The 13,451-nt window shown below is 40.0% G+C and overlaps 1 protein-coding gene across 4 annotated transcripts in view; it reads left to right on the forward strand.

Annotated features, from left to right (window-relative positions):
* Nucleotides 1–13,451, forward strand: part of USP40 (ubiquitin specific peptidase 40) — a 41,107-nt gene that overhangs the window by 652 nt on the left and 27,004 nt on the right. For all 4 annotated transcript variants that reach the window (XM_042784114.1, XM_042784115.1, XM_042784117.1 and 1 more), the window contains exons 2-10: nucleotides 2,427–2,643; nucleotides 3,176–3,243; nucleotides 4,246–4,359; nucleotides 4,950–5,114; nucleotides 5,698–5,844; nucleotides 10,823–10,966; nucleotides 11,912–12,040; nucleotides 12,555–12,656; nucleotides 12,994–13,101. In XM_042784114.1, coding sequence (XP_042640048.1) covers nucleotides 2,445–2,643; nucleotides 3,176–3,243; nucleotides 4,246–4,359; nucleotides 4,950–5,114; nucleotides 5,698–5,844; nucleotides 10,823–10,966; nucleotides 11,912–12,040; nucleotides 12,555–12,656; nucleotides 12,994–13,101 — 1,176 coding nt within the window. In that variant the 5' untranslated portion in view covers nucleotides 2,427–2,444. The remainder of the gene's footprint in view (nucleotides 1–2,426; nucleotides 2,644–3,175; nucleotides 3,244–4,245; nucleotides 4,360–4,949; nucleotides 5,115–5,697; nucleotides 5,845–10,822; nucleotides 10,967–11,911; nucleotides 12,041–12,554; nucleotides 12,657–12,993; nucleotides 13,102–13,451) is intronic.

A 13,451-nucleotide genomic window follows, 5' to 3' on the forward strand; every position in this document is an offset into this window, starting at 1 on the left:
TTGGCAGGACAAGGCCCTCGTAAGTGATGTGCTCTTGAGGTGACCCTGCTTTGTCAGGGCGTTGGAGCAGAGCTGCCCTCCAGAGATTTGTTCTAATCTGCATTCCTGTATGATTTCTAAAGCGGGGGGGGGGAGGGGGGGAAGCTGCTAAGCAGCAGTGCTCTGAGGATTGAGAAATAAGGAGCGAAGGAGGATTTGGCACTGTGCTGCTGAAATGCTTCTCTGGAGTGGTGGGTGGGTGCAGCAGACTGTTAGTAAGATGATTGCTGTTTCCTAGATATATGTTTTGTTTTGTTTTTTTTAATGGCGAACAAACTTCTTAGGAGCAAGCTGTTGTGTGTTCCAATGAGGAAAAGAGGAAGGGCCAGAATATTTGGATGGTTAAATGGTAAAGTGCAGCAGGTCTAACTGGAACAATGAAGGCTGTGAGACAGTTTGGGAAGAGTGCTAAACCTAATAATTTAATCTGAAGCATGGGAGGTGGGACCTTTACAGACTTTTATTTTTTTTTTTTGCAGTCAGGGTATAATAGCTGCATTCAATGGAGAAAAACCTAATGCAAATAGATCAAAATGATTACTTTCCTGTCTGTGTTCATTAAGAAGTATCCCCAACCATGTTATTTTATTTTATGTAGGGTTTCTAAGGGGATATTTATTGTATGAAGTGCAGAAGTGTTACAGAACAAGCATAGTGAACACTGTCACCAGGCTTCATAGTCAGCTGCTCTGAGTGTAGCCTTTTGCCTAAAAGCTATTCTACTGTGGGAAAGATTAAAATGAGCTTTATGTAATGTTATTTTATAAAAAGAGGTTTAGGAGATGCCTGATGAACTATTAGTTGGTTCAGTGGGGAGCTACATTCAGATTTCCAAGAGTCATTCAACAAGTTTTTGCCACTGAAAACTCTTAAAGAAATTAAGTTGACACAGGAGAAGAAAAGAAAGTTATTGCTAGATTAAATATTTAGCTAAATAATTAGCTAAAAGATAGGAAGCAGCAGATCAACAGTTGCAGAGGGGAGTGAAGGGGAGTTTCTTCATATTTTTGCTATGGCCTGTGTTCAGCATATCATAAACTATCAGAAATAAACAGTGAATGCTGAGATGATTAATTTTTGTGAAATCGACTGATGTACTTCAGTAAAGACAAGTGTCGTTAGTGAAGCTTTAAAGTCTTTATGCTAACAGGTAGCTGAATGAAACAACAGCAGATAATATTTATTGTAGGTGAGCCCGAAGAGGTGTAGCATGGGGCAGAGACGGTCACAGCTTTATGGCTATATATATAGGCACATGTATTTCTGTAAAGTGCTTCTATAGTGATGGGGTTTGAAGTGAATGTACAGGAATAAGACCTTGGTGTAATAATAAACATTACTTGAAAAGAAGTAGTTTAGTGCTTAGCAGTTGTACAAAAAGAGAACAAACCAGAGCAGCATTATTTAGCTATGGATGGCCATGGCGTGCGCACGTCTCGAATGTTGTAGGCAGAGGTAGTCCTCTGATCTCAGAAACAGGTAAAGGAGAAGTTTAAGGGGTTTGGAGGAGATGGATAAGAATAATCAAAGATAAGGAGCAAGTTCAGTTGCAGGAGTGAATAAGTCTTTGTGGAAGCTTTTGTCTGGAAGAGGTGTCTGAGTGTAATATGATAAAGATCTGTAAAATTGCATGCAGAATGAAGGTGAATAGGGGAATGATTATTCACTGCTTGGATATAACTATTTGATTGCTCACTGCTTATGCAAGAGCTACAGCATACCAAATGAAATTATGGGGTGACAAGTACAAAACAAAAGGGAGCTAGCGTTGAGTCCTGGTGCATGCTAAGAGGTCGAAAGGCTTCTGAAAAGGACTGAAAAAATGTCCATAAGAAGAATTAGTTGCCATTGAGTTTGACTCAGACATCTGGAAACAAAGATAATATTTTCATAAAATATCACTGCATTTTTGACTATTTAATACACTTCCCCCCTGAACTGGGCAATACTAGAGACAGATTACTCGTGCACATGGGTTTATTGAGAGCCAGTGTAGGGGTTATGATGAGTTTGAGAGGCCTTACATACCTTTCGTGCAGGAAGCTGGGCAACTTGAGCACCAGTTAATGATAGGTGTTTAGAAAGACCTATTTATTTTGCTATTCATGTTTTTGCATATGCAAAATTAAAATAAGATGTATTTGATTCTAGATAAAAGTCTGTTCAGACCTGTGCGAACATAAATATTTTTAATTCATCCTTTTTTTGTTATATTAGTGCATGCTTTTGTATGGATCTGACATTCATTTCTAGAATGAACAGAGTAAGATGAAAAAAGTTATAACTAAATTCTTCAGTCAGGGCTCAAAGGTTTATTTTGGGGGATTAGAGGTGGGTGGATTCAATTGCATTTTTTATAGTAAATAGATTATTTTGTATTTTTAAAGGACTATTTTGCCTTCACAATGTTTGGGAATTTATTTGAAGAGGATTTTTCCTTTATTTCAAACAATCATTGTGGAAAAGGGACGAAACCAAAGCCCAGAGATTCTGAGCCTCCAGCTCCCAGGGATTTCACCAATCTAAGTGGTATCAAAAATCAGGGTGGGACCTGCTACCTCAATTCCCTTCTGCAGACTCTGCTTTTCACACCTGAATTTAGAGGTAATGTGTTCTAAATCTTCTTAAAATAATATTGGAATTGTTCTTTTACGGTGACTTGCCTTTCTAGTTATTTATTAAAGAAGCACTACAAACACAGATGGTTTTCAGGAACAGTTTAGTTCAGTTCAAATTATTATAGAATACGCAGAGCTATTAGTCTGTAAAATTAGTATCATTGCTTCTGCACAAAATATAAGTATTCTAAACATTACCTTTTCTTCCAGGTGGACAGTTACAGTTTGTGCAAATGTGAGGTTATTGCTGTCTATAAAGTGTTGCTCTTTTTTTTTTTTTTTTAATGCAGCCACTACAATTCCTGAAAAAATATTTTGCCATCTAACCACCATCATGCTTACTTCTGCTTTATTGTTATAGCTTGAAACAGTTGGAAGGATGAATGATGTTCAGAAAAGTTGTTCAGTGTCTTAATTTGCCAGAAAGAATAGCATCATAATGCTTGACGAAATACAAGAAATCTTTAAAGAGGGGATATTATCGTTTTTTAAATAGGCATTTTTCTTTACATTTACAGAGGCGCTGTTCTCTTTAGGACCTGAAGAACTTGGGACTCTGGAGAATACCAGTAAACCAGATGCAAAGGTATTTAAAATTTCCTTGTCATTATTAACTGCTGAATGTTGATTGAGAGGAATATTGTTTCAATTCATGTGAAACTTCTTATGAGAATGAATGAAAGCCTAACTTTTTCATACTGAAAGACACTTGGCAGATACTTGATTTTTCACAGTTGTAAGTTTTCGGTGCCCAGAAGCTTTTGTTTCAGAAGTAAGGTATTGAGCCTGTTTTTGCTGAAATTGATGCCAGAGATCATTTTGTTTTCAGGAGGTGCAGGAACAGTCCCAAATTCTGTACAGATTTTTTTTTTTCTCTTCTGTAATTGAAGCTGCAGTGCTTTGACTGACTTGTCACCAGATTTAAAAAGTAAATGTGTGCAGCCTAGATGACTGCACTGAGGCTCTCTGAAGGTTTAACAGCTCACCCATGAACAAGACTGGAATTTAATCTTTGTTTAAAAAGTGCTTATTAAAGTAGACTACAGGATTTCATTCTTTAGTTCTCAGGCTGAAGTGACACAACTGGTTGCTTGGAAAATTTTTTTCTTTGTAAGTCAAAGATAAATATAGGTAGCTGATCAAGCCTGTTGACATTGACCATTCTCCTTCACATCTCATTCCACCCCACCACCAAACCCTTCACTGAGCAAGGAGTAGCACGTGTTAAATCTGTATGTCATGATGTCTTGTAGCTGAGTTCTTAGAGTTTAGTACTGTGAAAAATATCAGCAAAAATGGTCCTTTTTTACTGTGGTGATGGCTTAATTTTAATTCATACAGTTTTCCTTTATCATAGAACGTATGTTCCGCGAATGTATTTGGCAGAGCGAGGTAAGGCACTATAGATTTTTGGGAACCAAGTCTGACGGGTATTCTGGTGTGAACTGAGTAACCCATGCTATGAAAGGCATAGACAGTGGTGGTTTATTACAAGTTTTTTATTAAATTATTTTTCTTTTTATTTAAAAGATTGGTTTGAAAACTATTTCTGATCTGTTGGGTGTATATATATATTTTTTTTTCCTAGGTTCGAATAATTCCATTACAACTTCAACGGTTATTTGCTCAACTTCTGCTCTTGGACCAGCAAGCTGCATCTACAACAGACCTTACTGAAAGCTTCGGGTGGAATAGCCATGAGGTACAAATCAACACCAGTAACACCATCACTGCTAAACTTTCTCCTGAATGGAGAGGATTTTTTTTTGAAGTCTGACATTTAAGAAATATCTTAAAATACCTAAAGCTGTGGAGATAGTATTGAATTGGGTCAGCTGTTGTTGTATAATGTTTTATCTCCACATGAAAGACATGTCAGCTGTGTACAGCAAGCAACAGAAGAAAATTACTCTGTTAGATACTATTTCAGTAGCTTTTGCTTTGTTTATACAGGAATGTTTTTCTAACAGTAATTAGGGTTCTTGCCCTCAAATACTTAGATTCTTACCTAAATTGCATGACATAGCTCATCTTAGAGTTTAGTCTAAACCTACCCAAGTGAAAGTGTCGTGTGTGGCTTATAGTTATGTACTTGTAGCTACTTGGAGAGCATAACTACATTAAGAATAACACATAATAATAAAGGTAGTAATTTACTACTCAAGGTAGTAAATATATGGGTAGTCATTGAGGCAGCTGCCTTTGTCACACTTAATGTATGTTGTTTTTAAGCAATAAGCAAAGCAGATGGCACTGTTTTATTTTTTCAAGTTTATTTTTTTTATCATGCAGGAAATGAGGCAGCATGATGTGCAAGAATTAAATCGGATTCTGTTCAGTGCTTTGGAAACTTCCCTTGTGGGGACTTCGGGTCATGACCTTATTAATCGATTGTACCATGGGATTGTTGTCAACCAGATTGTTTGTAAAGAATGCAAGAATATCAGTGAGAGACAGGTAAAGCCAGACAATTTTCCAGGATAAGTTTCTCTACAGTCTGATAAAGATACTTTAAATGTTGTTTGTTTGGTTTGGTTTGGTTTTGTTTTTTTAAACTCCCAAAATAATGACGTCTTTCTTCAGTGGCACTGGTGGCCTTGTTGAATCTAGTTAGTGTGTAATGGTTAGGGTGCTGTAGACTTGAAAACATGAAAGTTATGCATGACTCTTGTTAAGTCTTGGCTGGCATTTTCTAAACCACCTACATCAGGCTGTGACTCAGAGGTGAAAAAACAAGTGTTATTGCATCTTCTGAGTTGGCAAGCATTGCCTTTAGTAGATGTAGCTAGTAGAGCTAAACAGTGGGTTAACAACAGTAAAATATGTATTTACAGTCTCTTCTGCTCTCTGTGATTTTAAAAAAAGTTGTTCTGTTTTTTTTTTAATTATATTCTGTGGCTATATGGGGGCTTTTCCCCCATCAGCAATGAAAGCAAAATGGATGCTTACATCTGCTGTAGTGAATGGGTTGAATATCTTTCTAATGTACTATGAACTTACACCACTTACTACCTTACTCTTTCATTGTACTTCGTCATAGGAAGATTTCTTAGACCTAACAGTGGCAGTAAAAGGTGTTGCTGGCTTGGAGGAGGCCCTGTGGAACATGTATGTAGAAGAAGAGTACTTTGAAAATGAGAACTTGTATCGTTGTGGAGCCTGTGATAAACTTGTTGAAGCTTCAAAGGTAATGTTTTGGTGATTCTCAGTGTTCAGTTTGCTGACAGGAACTTTGTTTACATTGCTGTGTCTGCTCTCTAACTCCAAGATAAAAACATCTTTAATCAGATGGTTTAACAAAAGGATGACAGAATCTGACCTGTTTTTTAAACCTCAGCAGCTGTGTCAAGAAAAGCTTGTGTGACTCGTTTCTTGACTTCAGTGTTGTTGCAGTCTTTAATCTAGCCAATGGTGAATGGGATGGTGTGTAGTTTCAAGAGTATTACCTCACTCACACACCTCTATGGGCACCTGACTTTGGGCATTTCAGATGATTGGCTAAAAGATAAGCTAGAACATGAAGAAAAAATAAGCAGATCCATGTAATTAAGAAAAGCATGGGAATTCTCTCAGGAAGAACCCAAATGGGAGACAAGAATAATGAACACCTGTTGCTCTGCAGAGGGAAATGGAAACCGTTGATCCAGGTATCGCGTTGTTTCCCTCATGCTGAACACATTCTTGCAGTGATAAATTAACACCTTAGTAGGTGTTTTCAATATGTTCTGTAGTGCTAGAGCCTTCGGGTGAATATGAATTTATTCACACAAGGAACCATCCAGCTCTTCAGTTGTGTAAGACACATGGTGTGTTTTCACTGTGTATGCCTGTATCATTTCTGTCTGCCAGCTTGCTTCTGGTATAACTACCATTTCTTTGTGCCCTCTCTGGGTGAGCTTTTCAGCTGCTTGCCACATGCTAAGCCAGTGATTTCCATCCATGGACATCACCAGGAGTTCCCCTCCATCTGAGAGTCCAGGAAGGGGAAGGAGGAGGATAAAAATCCAGGCAGCAGGCAGACAGCAAAGCCTCAAAGTCATGTTCCTGTGATCAGAGTACAGACTGGAGGAGACTTCCCCTTCAGGCTGTAGCTTGAAGATGCTTTTGAAAGAAGCCAATGGGCTTATCTATTAAGTTGTGCTGCTTTGTCATAATTTTCTAGTAAACGATTTGCTGCTTTGATCTGTGCTCAGCTGTGGGTGAGAACTGTCGGTTTTGAGTTGTTTTTTTTTTTAAAATTACTTGTAAAGCCAAATGCGGTGACCCTTTTCCTGTACTGAGTCATTGGAATTCCTCAGTGTTCAACAGAGAACTGTTGACATTAAGCCTGTGATGGTTATTGAACGTGGTCCCCAGGAGCTCAGGCACATCTGGAGTACTCCTTTGTCTGGCCTGGTTCCCTGCCTTCACTTCTGGGCACTTTGGGAAAGCTGCAGATGCTTGACACTAGTCCACATTGGTATTCTCCAGAGGAGTTGTGTATGTGATCCTGAGTGCTTTGTTAAATGGTGGTGGTGCTGGCAACACTGGTCACTGTATGTCAGTGCAGTCTGCAGCATCCTTGTGCTGACAGTTTGTCCCTGTTTGTTGGTTTATGGCAGTTTGGACTGGTTTCTCTAACACAGAAATTATTCAAATAATCAAATTAAAGACTTTTTATTTTTCTTCTCATCCATCCCCTTAGCCAGGGAAGGGTAGCCCGGTGAGAGCTTTGAGAGCTGTAGGTCTCTGAATTGCATTTTTCCAGAATCACACAAAGTGCTGTTTGGTTTTCCTCTTTCATGTTGTAAAGTTTTTTTTAAAAAGTTGCTCCTTTTTTCCTGTTATTCCCACTGTTTTTTATAAAGGGGAAAAAGACATAGACAACTATTAGTGCACTCTGATATATTCTGCCATCTTCACAACAGCAAAACTCTTTAGATTACTGCAGTGACTCTCTTCTGCAACAGGATGAGTGTAGTCCAAACCTTGCAGCAGCCTTACTGTGGGAGGGAGTGGGTGCAAAGGCAAGCTGAGGACAAGTGAAGTTAATCAGTGATTTGGGAGTTCAGGAGCATTTGCCAGTGCCTCATGTGGCTTGTTTGAGTTAAACTTTGCTGAGTTCAAGATAATAGTTGCTCACCTCTCACATGGGGGCAGCGGTGCAGGAAGACAGTGGGAACTCTGAATTTGGGTAAGGAGTCACATAGATGGGGGATGCTGGAGCGTGCATGGAGACAACCTCGAAAGAAAGGGGCTGTGCTGGATGGTTGCAGCAGGAATGGGAAAGAGGGGTGTTGTGCCAGCACGACTGCTGCCCGTGGCTCTGTGGCCCTGCCGGCACAATGTGTGTGATCACAGCAGATTAGTGAGTCTCTGCTGGCAGCAAGGGAGGTGCCAGCTGAGCCACTCCAGGCTCTGTGGCAGCATTAGGAAGGCGGCTGCCTAATGATGTGACCACCTTGCACACACCCAGCCTATTTCAAAGACAAGATGGCCCATACCTACACACTCCATTCCTCCCTCCCTTCAGTACTCTGTGGGTCATTGGATGTTATTCTTCCCTCCGTTTTGTCTTGGCCTATAGAGACATTAGTAGTTGAAGAATCTCATGTTATGGAACTTTTATCAAATTCTAGTGGTGGTACAGTCTGATTTTCACCCTAAACCTGGAAGAACATGAAAAATCCTTTGTCCCCCTAAGCTCTGCAGTGTAGTCTTCACAGCTGATGGAAATGGAATACCTAATTCGGGGGGGGTCCTTAACCATATGTGTGCTCCTGTGTTGTGGTTTGAGCCCAGAGGGTAACTGAGCACCATGCAGCCACTTGCCTGCGCCTTCCTCCTCAGGAATGGGAAGGAGAAAATAAAGCAAAAAGATCAGTAATCAAGATAAGGACAGGGAGGGATGACTCACCCGTTATGGTCACAGGCAAAAGACAGACTCATTAGGGGAAGAAAAAGAACATCAATTTAATTCAAACACTAACAACACTTAACAAGTGCAGTAAAACAGGGAGAAGTATAACCACATCTTAAAAACACCTTCCTTCCACCCCTCCCATCTTCCTGGCCTCAGCTTTGCTCTTGGCTTCTCTCCCTCCTCCCCCCAGCCCGAGCAGCACAGTGGGGCAGGGGATGTGGGTTGTGGTCAGTTCATCACCCGTTGCCTCTGCTGCCTTTCTCCTCAGAGGGAGGACGACTCATATTCTTCCCCTGATCCAGCGTGGTGTCCCTCATGGGAGACAGTCTTCCATGAACTTCTACATGAGTCCTTCCCACAGACTGCAGCTCTTTTCCCAGGCTGCTCCAGCGTAGGGCCCTCCTGCATGTTGCAGTCCTCCGAGTGCCAAACTACAACAGCGGGGGCTTCCCTCAGAGTCCTGGCTTCCTTTGGGTGCAGCTACCTGCTCGGGCATGGGGTCTTCTGCAGACTGCAGGTTGGCATCTGCTCTGCTGGTGACCTCCTCCATGGGTGGCAGGGCACAGCCTGCCCTCTCACCACGGGCTGTAGGGGAGGGTCTCCGTTCTGGCATATTTCCCCACCTCCTCGTCTTCCTTTTCTTTCACTGACCTCAGTGTTTGCAGAGGTGTTTCCCTCACAATTCTTCACAACACCAACTCTTCCTCCTAGGTTCCTTCTTAAAAATGTTATCGCAAAGGTACAGTCACTTGCTAATTGGCTTGGCCTCGGTGCAGAGATGGGTCTGAGTTGGAGCTGGGGAAGCTTTGAGAAGCTTCTCACACTCCCCCCTGCTACCAAAACACCCCAACACATCCTAGGAGTTTCTGTTACGGCTCTGCAAATGGAGAGTTGCATGGAGACATTGGAAAGACTCAGAAGGGTGTCCAGTGTATCGATGTTTAAATTCAGAGTTGCTGTAAGAGGCTTCATTCTGCTTCACACCAAGTTGTTTGATCTTGATTAGTATTCTCCCTTAATAAGATGGATTGTTAGCTTTCCTGTCTTAAAGGTCCTCTCTTGTATAAATGAGGGAGACTTTAACCCTTGCTTGGTGGTTCTGTGGCTGGCTGTAGGGTCTTCTAGGATAAACCTACCCCTGCTGCTCAGGCACAACACTGTGCTCATTTACTGTAGCCCACAGATCTTGGTCAAGGCCCTTTTCTTTAAGCAGCCTGGCAGATCTTAAGCAAAATGCTACTGTGATATATTTTGGTGACATTTTTCAGACCGTTTCTGTTGTATTCCGAGGCAGCCCAGCAGTCACTCAGCAGCAGGCTACAAAATACATGTGGGAGTAATCACTTTTTATGGACAATATACACCTGCCAGAGCTAGTTATGTTACAGATAGGACCAGTTCTGACTTCTGCATTTGAAAGTACTGTGCCTCTATGAGTCCTGACCCATTCTTGGCGCTACACAACCCCCGAGGACTGACAGACTCCTCAAAGGTCATTGAAATAAATCTCAGGTGATGTACAAATGCTGGAGGAGATGACTAGGAGGGGTCAGCAGAGTAATAGCCCCAGCCTCAGTTGAGGTCCTTTCCTTGGAGCAGAAACAAGCAAGTAGGCTACATTTGTAGTTTGAGCTTCATTTACAGCTATTTTATTTTTTTTCTGGGTGGTTTCAAGGCCTGTGCCAGGTGCTGAGCACCACACTGTTCATCTGAGAATGGCAAAGTTACTACGTATTGCTTTTGAGAGTGCTTTTTCCTCTGGGCTCTCAGGGCCTGGGTGAGTCTGGTGGTGGCAAGTGTTCTGCAAGGGGCTGAGAGCAGAGTTGCTGGGAAGATGCTGTACAGTCTGACTTCACATGTAAGCACGGATCCAGGGGTTGGAAGTGGTTGCTTCTTAGTATAAAATGCAAGAAAATCCTCTCACAAAGAACATGAGGGCTATGGGAATGTGATTACTGACTAGAATTTCAGCCAATGTCCTCCTTTGTTTTCTGTAGCAGGATAAAATATGGGACTGGTGATCACTGTTCAATGAAGACGTAGGGCTTAACAGAGTGGAAAGATCTTGATTACTTTTAGGATGTCTAGTTGGTAGGGAAATTGAGAATTAGGGTAGAAATTTCAAAAATGAAGACACTGATCGTGTCTGCCTGGTTGTAATGAAGCTTTGTTGGAAACTAAAGAGTTGGCCATAGCAAGGTAGAAACACTATTCTATATAACTTTGTGCTTACAACTTTTTTTTTTTTTAAATCATTTTACAGTCTGCTAAACTACGGAAGTTGCCACCCTTTCTCACCATTTCTCTCCTGAGATTTAACTTTGACTTTGAGAAGTGTGAACGATACAAGGAAACGAGCTGCTATACATTCCCTATCCAGATAAATCTGAGGCCTTTTTGTGAACAGGTTTGTACTGTTACATTTTTTTAAAGTTTCTATATACTCAGCAGAGAACCAATGTCTCAAGTAGAAGTTTTATTTTGCATTTTGCCAGGGCAAGGTATTCAAGAAACTTTATGGGGTTCTCCTCTGTTCCCAGTTCCAAATTTTTAGAATTCCAATTTGTTTCTGAAAGACTACTGTCTAAGTGGGTGGAGAATATCTGTAGCTATACAAGAGGAAAGGGTGTAATAATGACATAAAACTTAATCTGCCATTTGGCTGAGAGGAAGATTATCATCTGGAAATGGAAATCTATTTTTATATTGTTATTGTCTGATAACTTTATGTATAAATTTAGCTATATATGTTTTATGTGCCTGTAGTTATTTCACTTTTCTTGGGAATCTCTTTGCATTCATGTATATGTATTTTGATTATAAACTGAGCTATACTAGTGCTTGATGCTGATTTTTGATCCTTAAAATATATAAAGAATATACTCACTAGAGGCACTGCTATTAAAAAAGACATGTTTCTTACTGAAATATTGAAATACAAGCTTGGAAATTTCTCAGTGTTTGCATTTGAGGAAGCCTTTTTTTTCAGTTGGTTTGTGTATATAGATATGTTGTTTGTTTTTTCTCTAGTCTTTTAAACAAAATAAGCCTGGTTGAACAAACAGGTTGAACTGTTCTATTATCTGCATCGATATTTCATTATTTTAAATTTTGAATTTTCAATATTGTTCAGAAACATGCTTAAAAACTTGCTTAATAAGCCTGTGCCTTCGCCTGTGGTTTGTGTCGGTCCATAGTTGTGTTCCCCAGCACTGAAAAGCCATTTCAGTCTCTGCATGTGCGAATGCACACTGAGAAATATCTGAAGCTATGCTGATGGTGTAAAACTGTCCTTGTGTGAAAGACTTACTGATATATATTATTGTTACTATTGTTGTTTTTCTTTTTAAAGACTGAAATGGATGATTCAGAGTACATGTATGAGCTCTTCTCTGTTATTATACATAAAGGTGGCTGCTATGGAGGACACTATCATGTTTATATCAGAGATGTGGATGAATTAGGAAACTGGCAATTACAAGTAAGTCCTAAAGGTTTTTCTTCCTTGCTTGATCTCATTTTTTCAGAAAAGTATCAAGAGCCTAGTAGATGACATGTATATCCAAACTAATGAATATTTTAGTGAGGCATTTGGTCTCTTACCTCACTGAGAAGGCTAGTTTTCCACAGTTTGTGATTGCTATCAAAATTTTGTAGCAAATTTTAACTTTCCAATCTGCTGTGTTATCTGATGTTACTGGGCTTACTTTTTCTTTCCCAAAGGAATTAATATCTTTGCTCGAGACTAGCACAGTCATTTTAGTGGATGACCCTGGCTGGCTGTAAACAACACAAATGCCTTTTCTGTTAAAAAAACCTGATAGTGGATATTCTGTATGGCAATGTACAGGCCGTAGCAGGTGACAGAGGCAGTTTATCAGAACTTCCTTCACACTTCTAAATTGTGCATGCTAATGTTAGTACAGACTATAACAGGAAACTGCTAGTTGTGTGTGAAACTGCAGTATTGTGAGTCTCTTATTTTTCTTACACAGGAAGAAGAGGATAGGCTGATTGAAGATGAGGCTTTAAGAGATACTGAAAATGCCAAAGTAGTAGAAAATCCATTGGTGGTGCTGAAAGGGATTTTATCAGAGGTATGGTATGTAAGGAGTTTCTTGCTTTGATTTTGATGAACCCAGAGGAAGGGGTTAGTGTATGCAAGAATGGGCAGGCTTAAGTGTATGGAACTCTTCTGAACTTACTGTGAAGCTGATAAAACTTGTAACTTAACCTGACTTTAATAGTGCCTCTTCATACAGAAAACGGCCCTTTGGGTATTTCTTAAGTTGCTTATCTAACCTGTTGCAAAATGTGACGTTACATTAGCTTATTAATAAACGGGAATGATTTAAGCACTTCAGAATTGGCTTCTTTGTGTTGATCCCTTGACGTTTATAGCCTTCGTTATCCTAGTTTTTAATTTCTCTTTAGGAAGAATCTAAACAAATTCCTGTGGATCAGCTAGGGCAGAAATTGTTGGAGAAAAAAGGGGTGTCTTGGAATAAGAAATACCGAAAACAATATGGAGCATTGCGAAAGGTAATATGCATGTATGTTAATTTTGGTTTTTTACTGTAAAGATAACTTTACATTTATATTCCTATTGAACAGTCAGTAGGATGGTAATTGAAAATACTGATCCTTGGACTAGCAAGACAGAGCATGTGTAAGAGAGGTTTATGAGATAAAATTAGTAGACTGGGGAACACAAACAAGGTTCTCAAGGGATCGTCTGCCTGAAAGCTTGTGTATTTTTTTTTTTATGTTGCATCTATATGGCTGGCCTATAAAAGAATTAACCTTACCTGCTGAATCTTGTTTCACTTGTGTCTGTGGATGAAACTGCAACAACACTACTACTACTGCTTGATCATATAAGCACTGATGAG

The sequence above is a fragment of the Tyto alba genome, unplaced genomic scaffold (assembly GCF_018691265.1).
Source record: "Tyto alba isolate M040663 unplaced genomic scaffold, T.alba_DEE_v4.0 Super-Scaffold_7, whole genome shotgun sequence".
Lineage (NCBI taxonomy): Eukaryota > Metazoa > Chordata > Aves > Strigiformes > Tytonidae > Tyto > Tyto alba.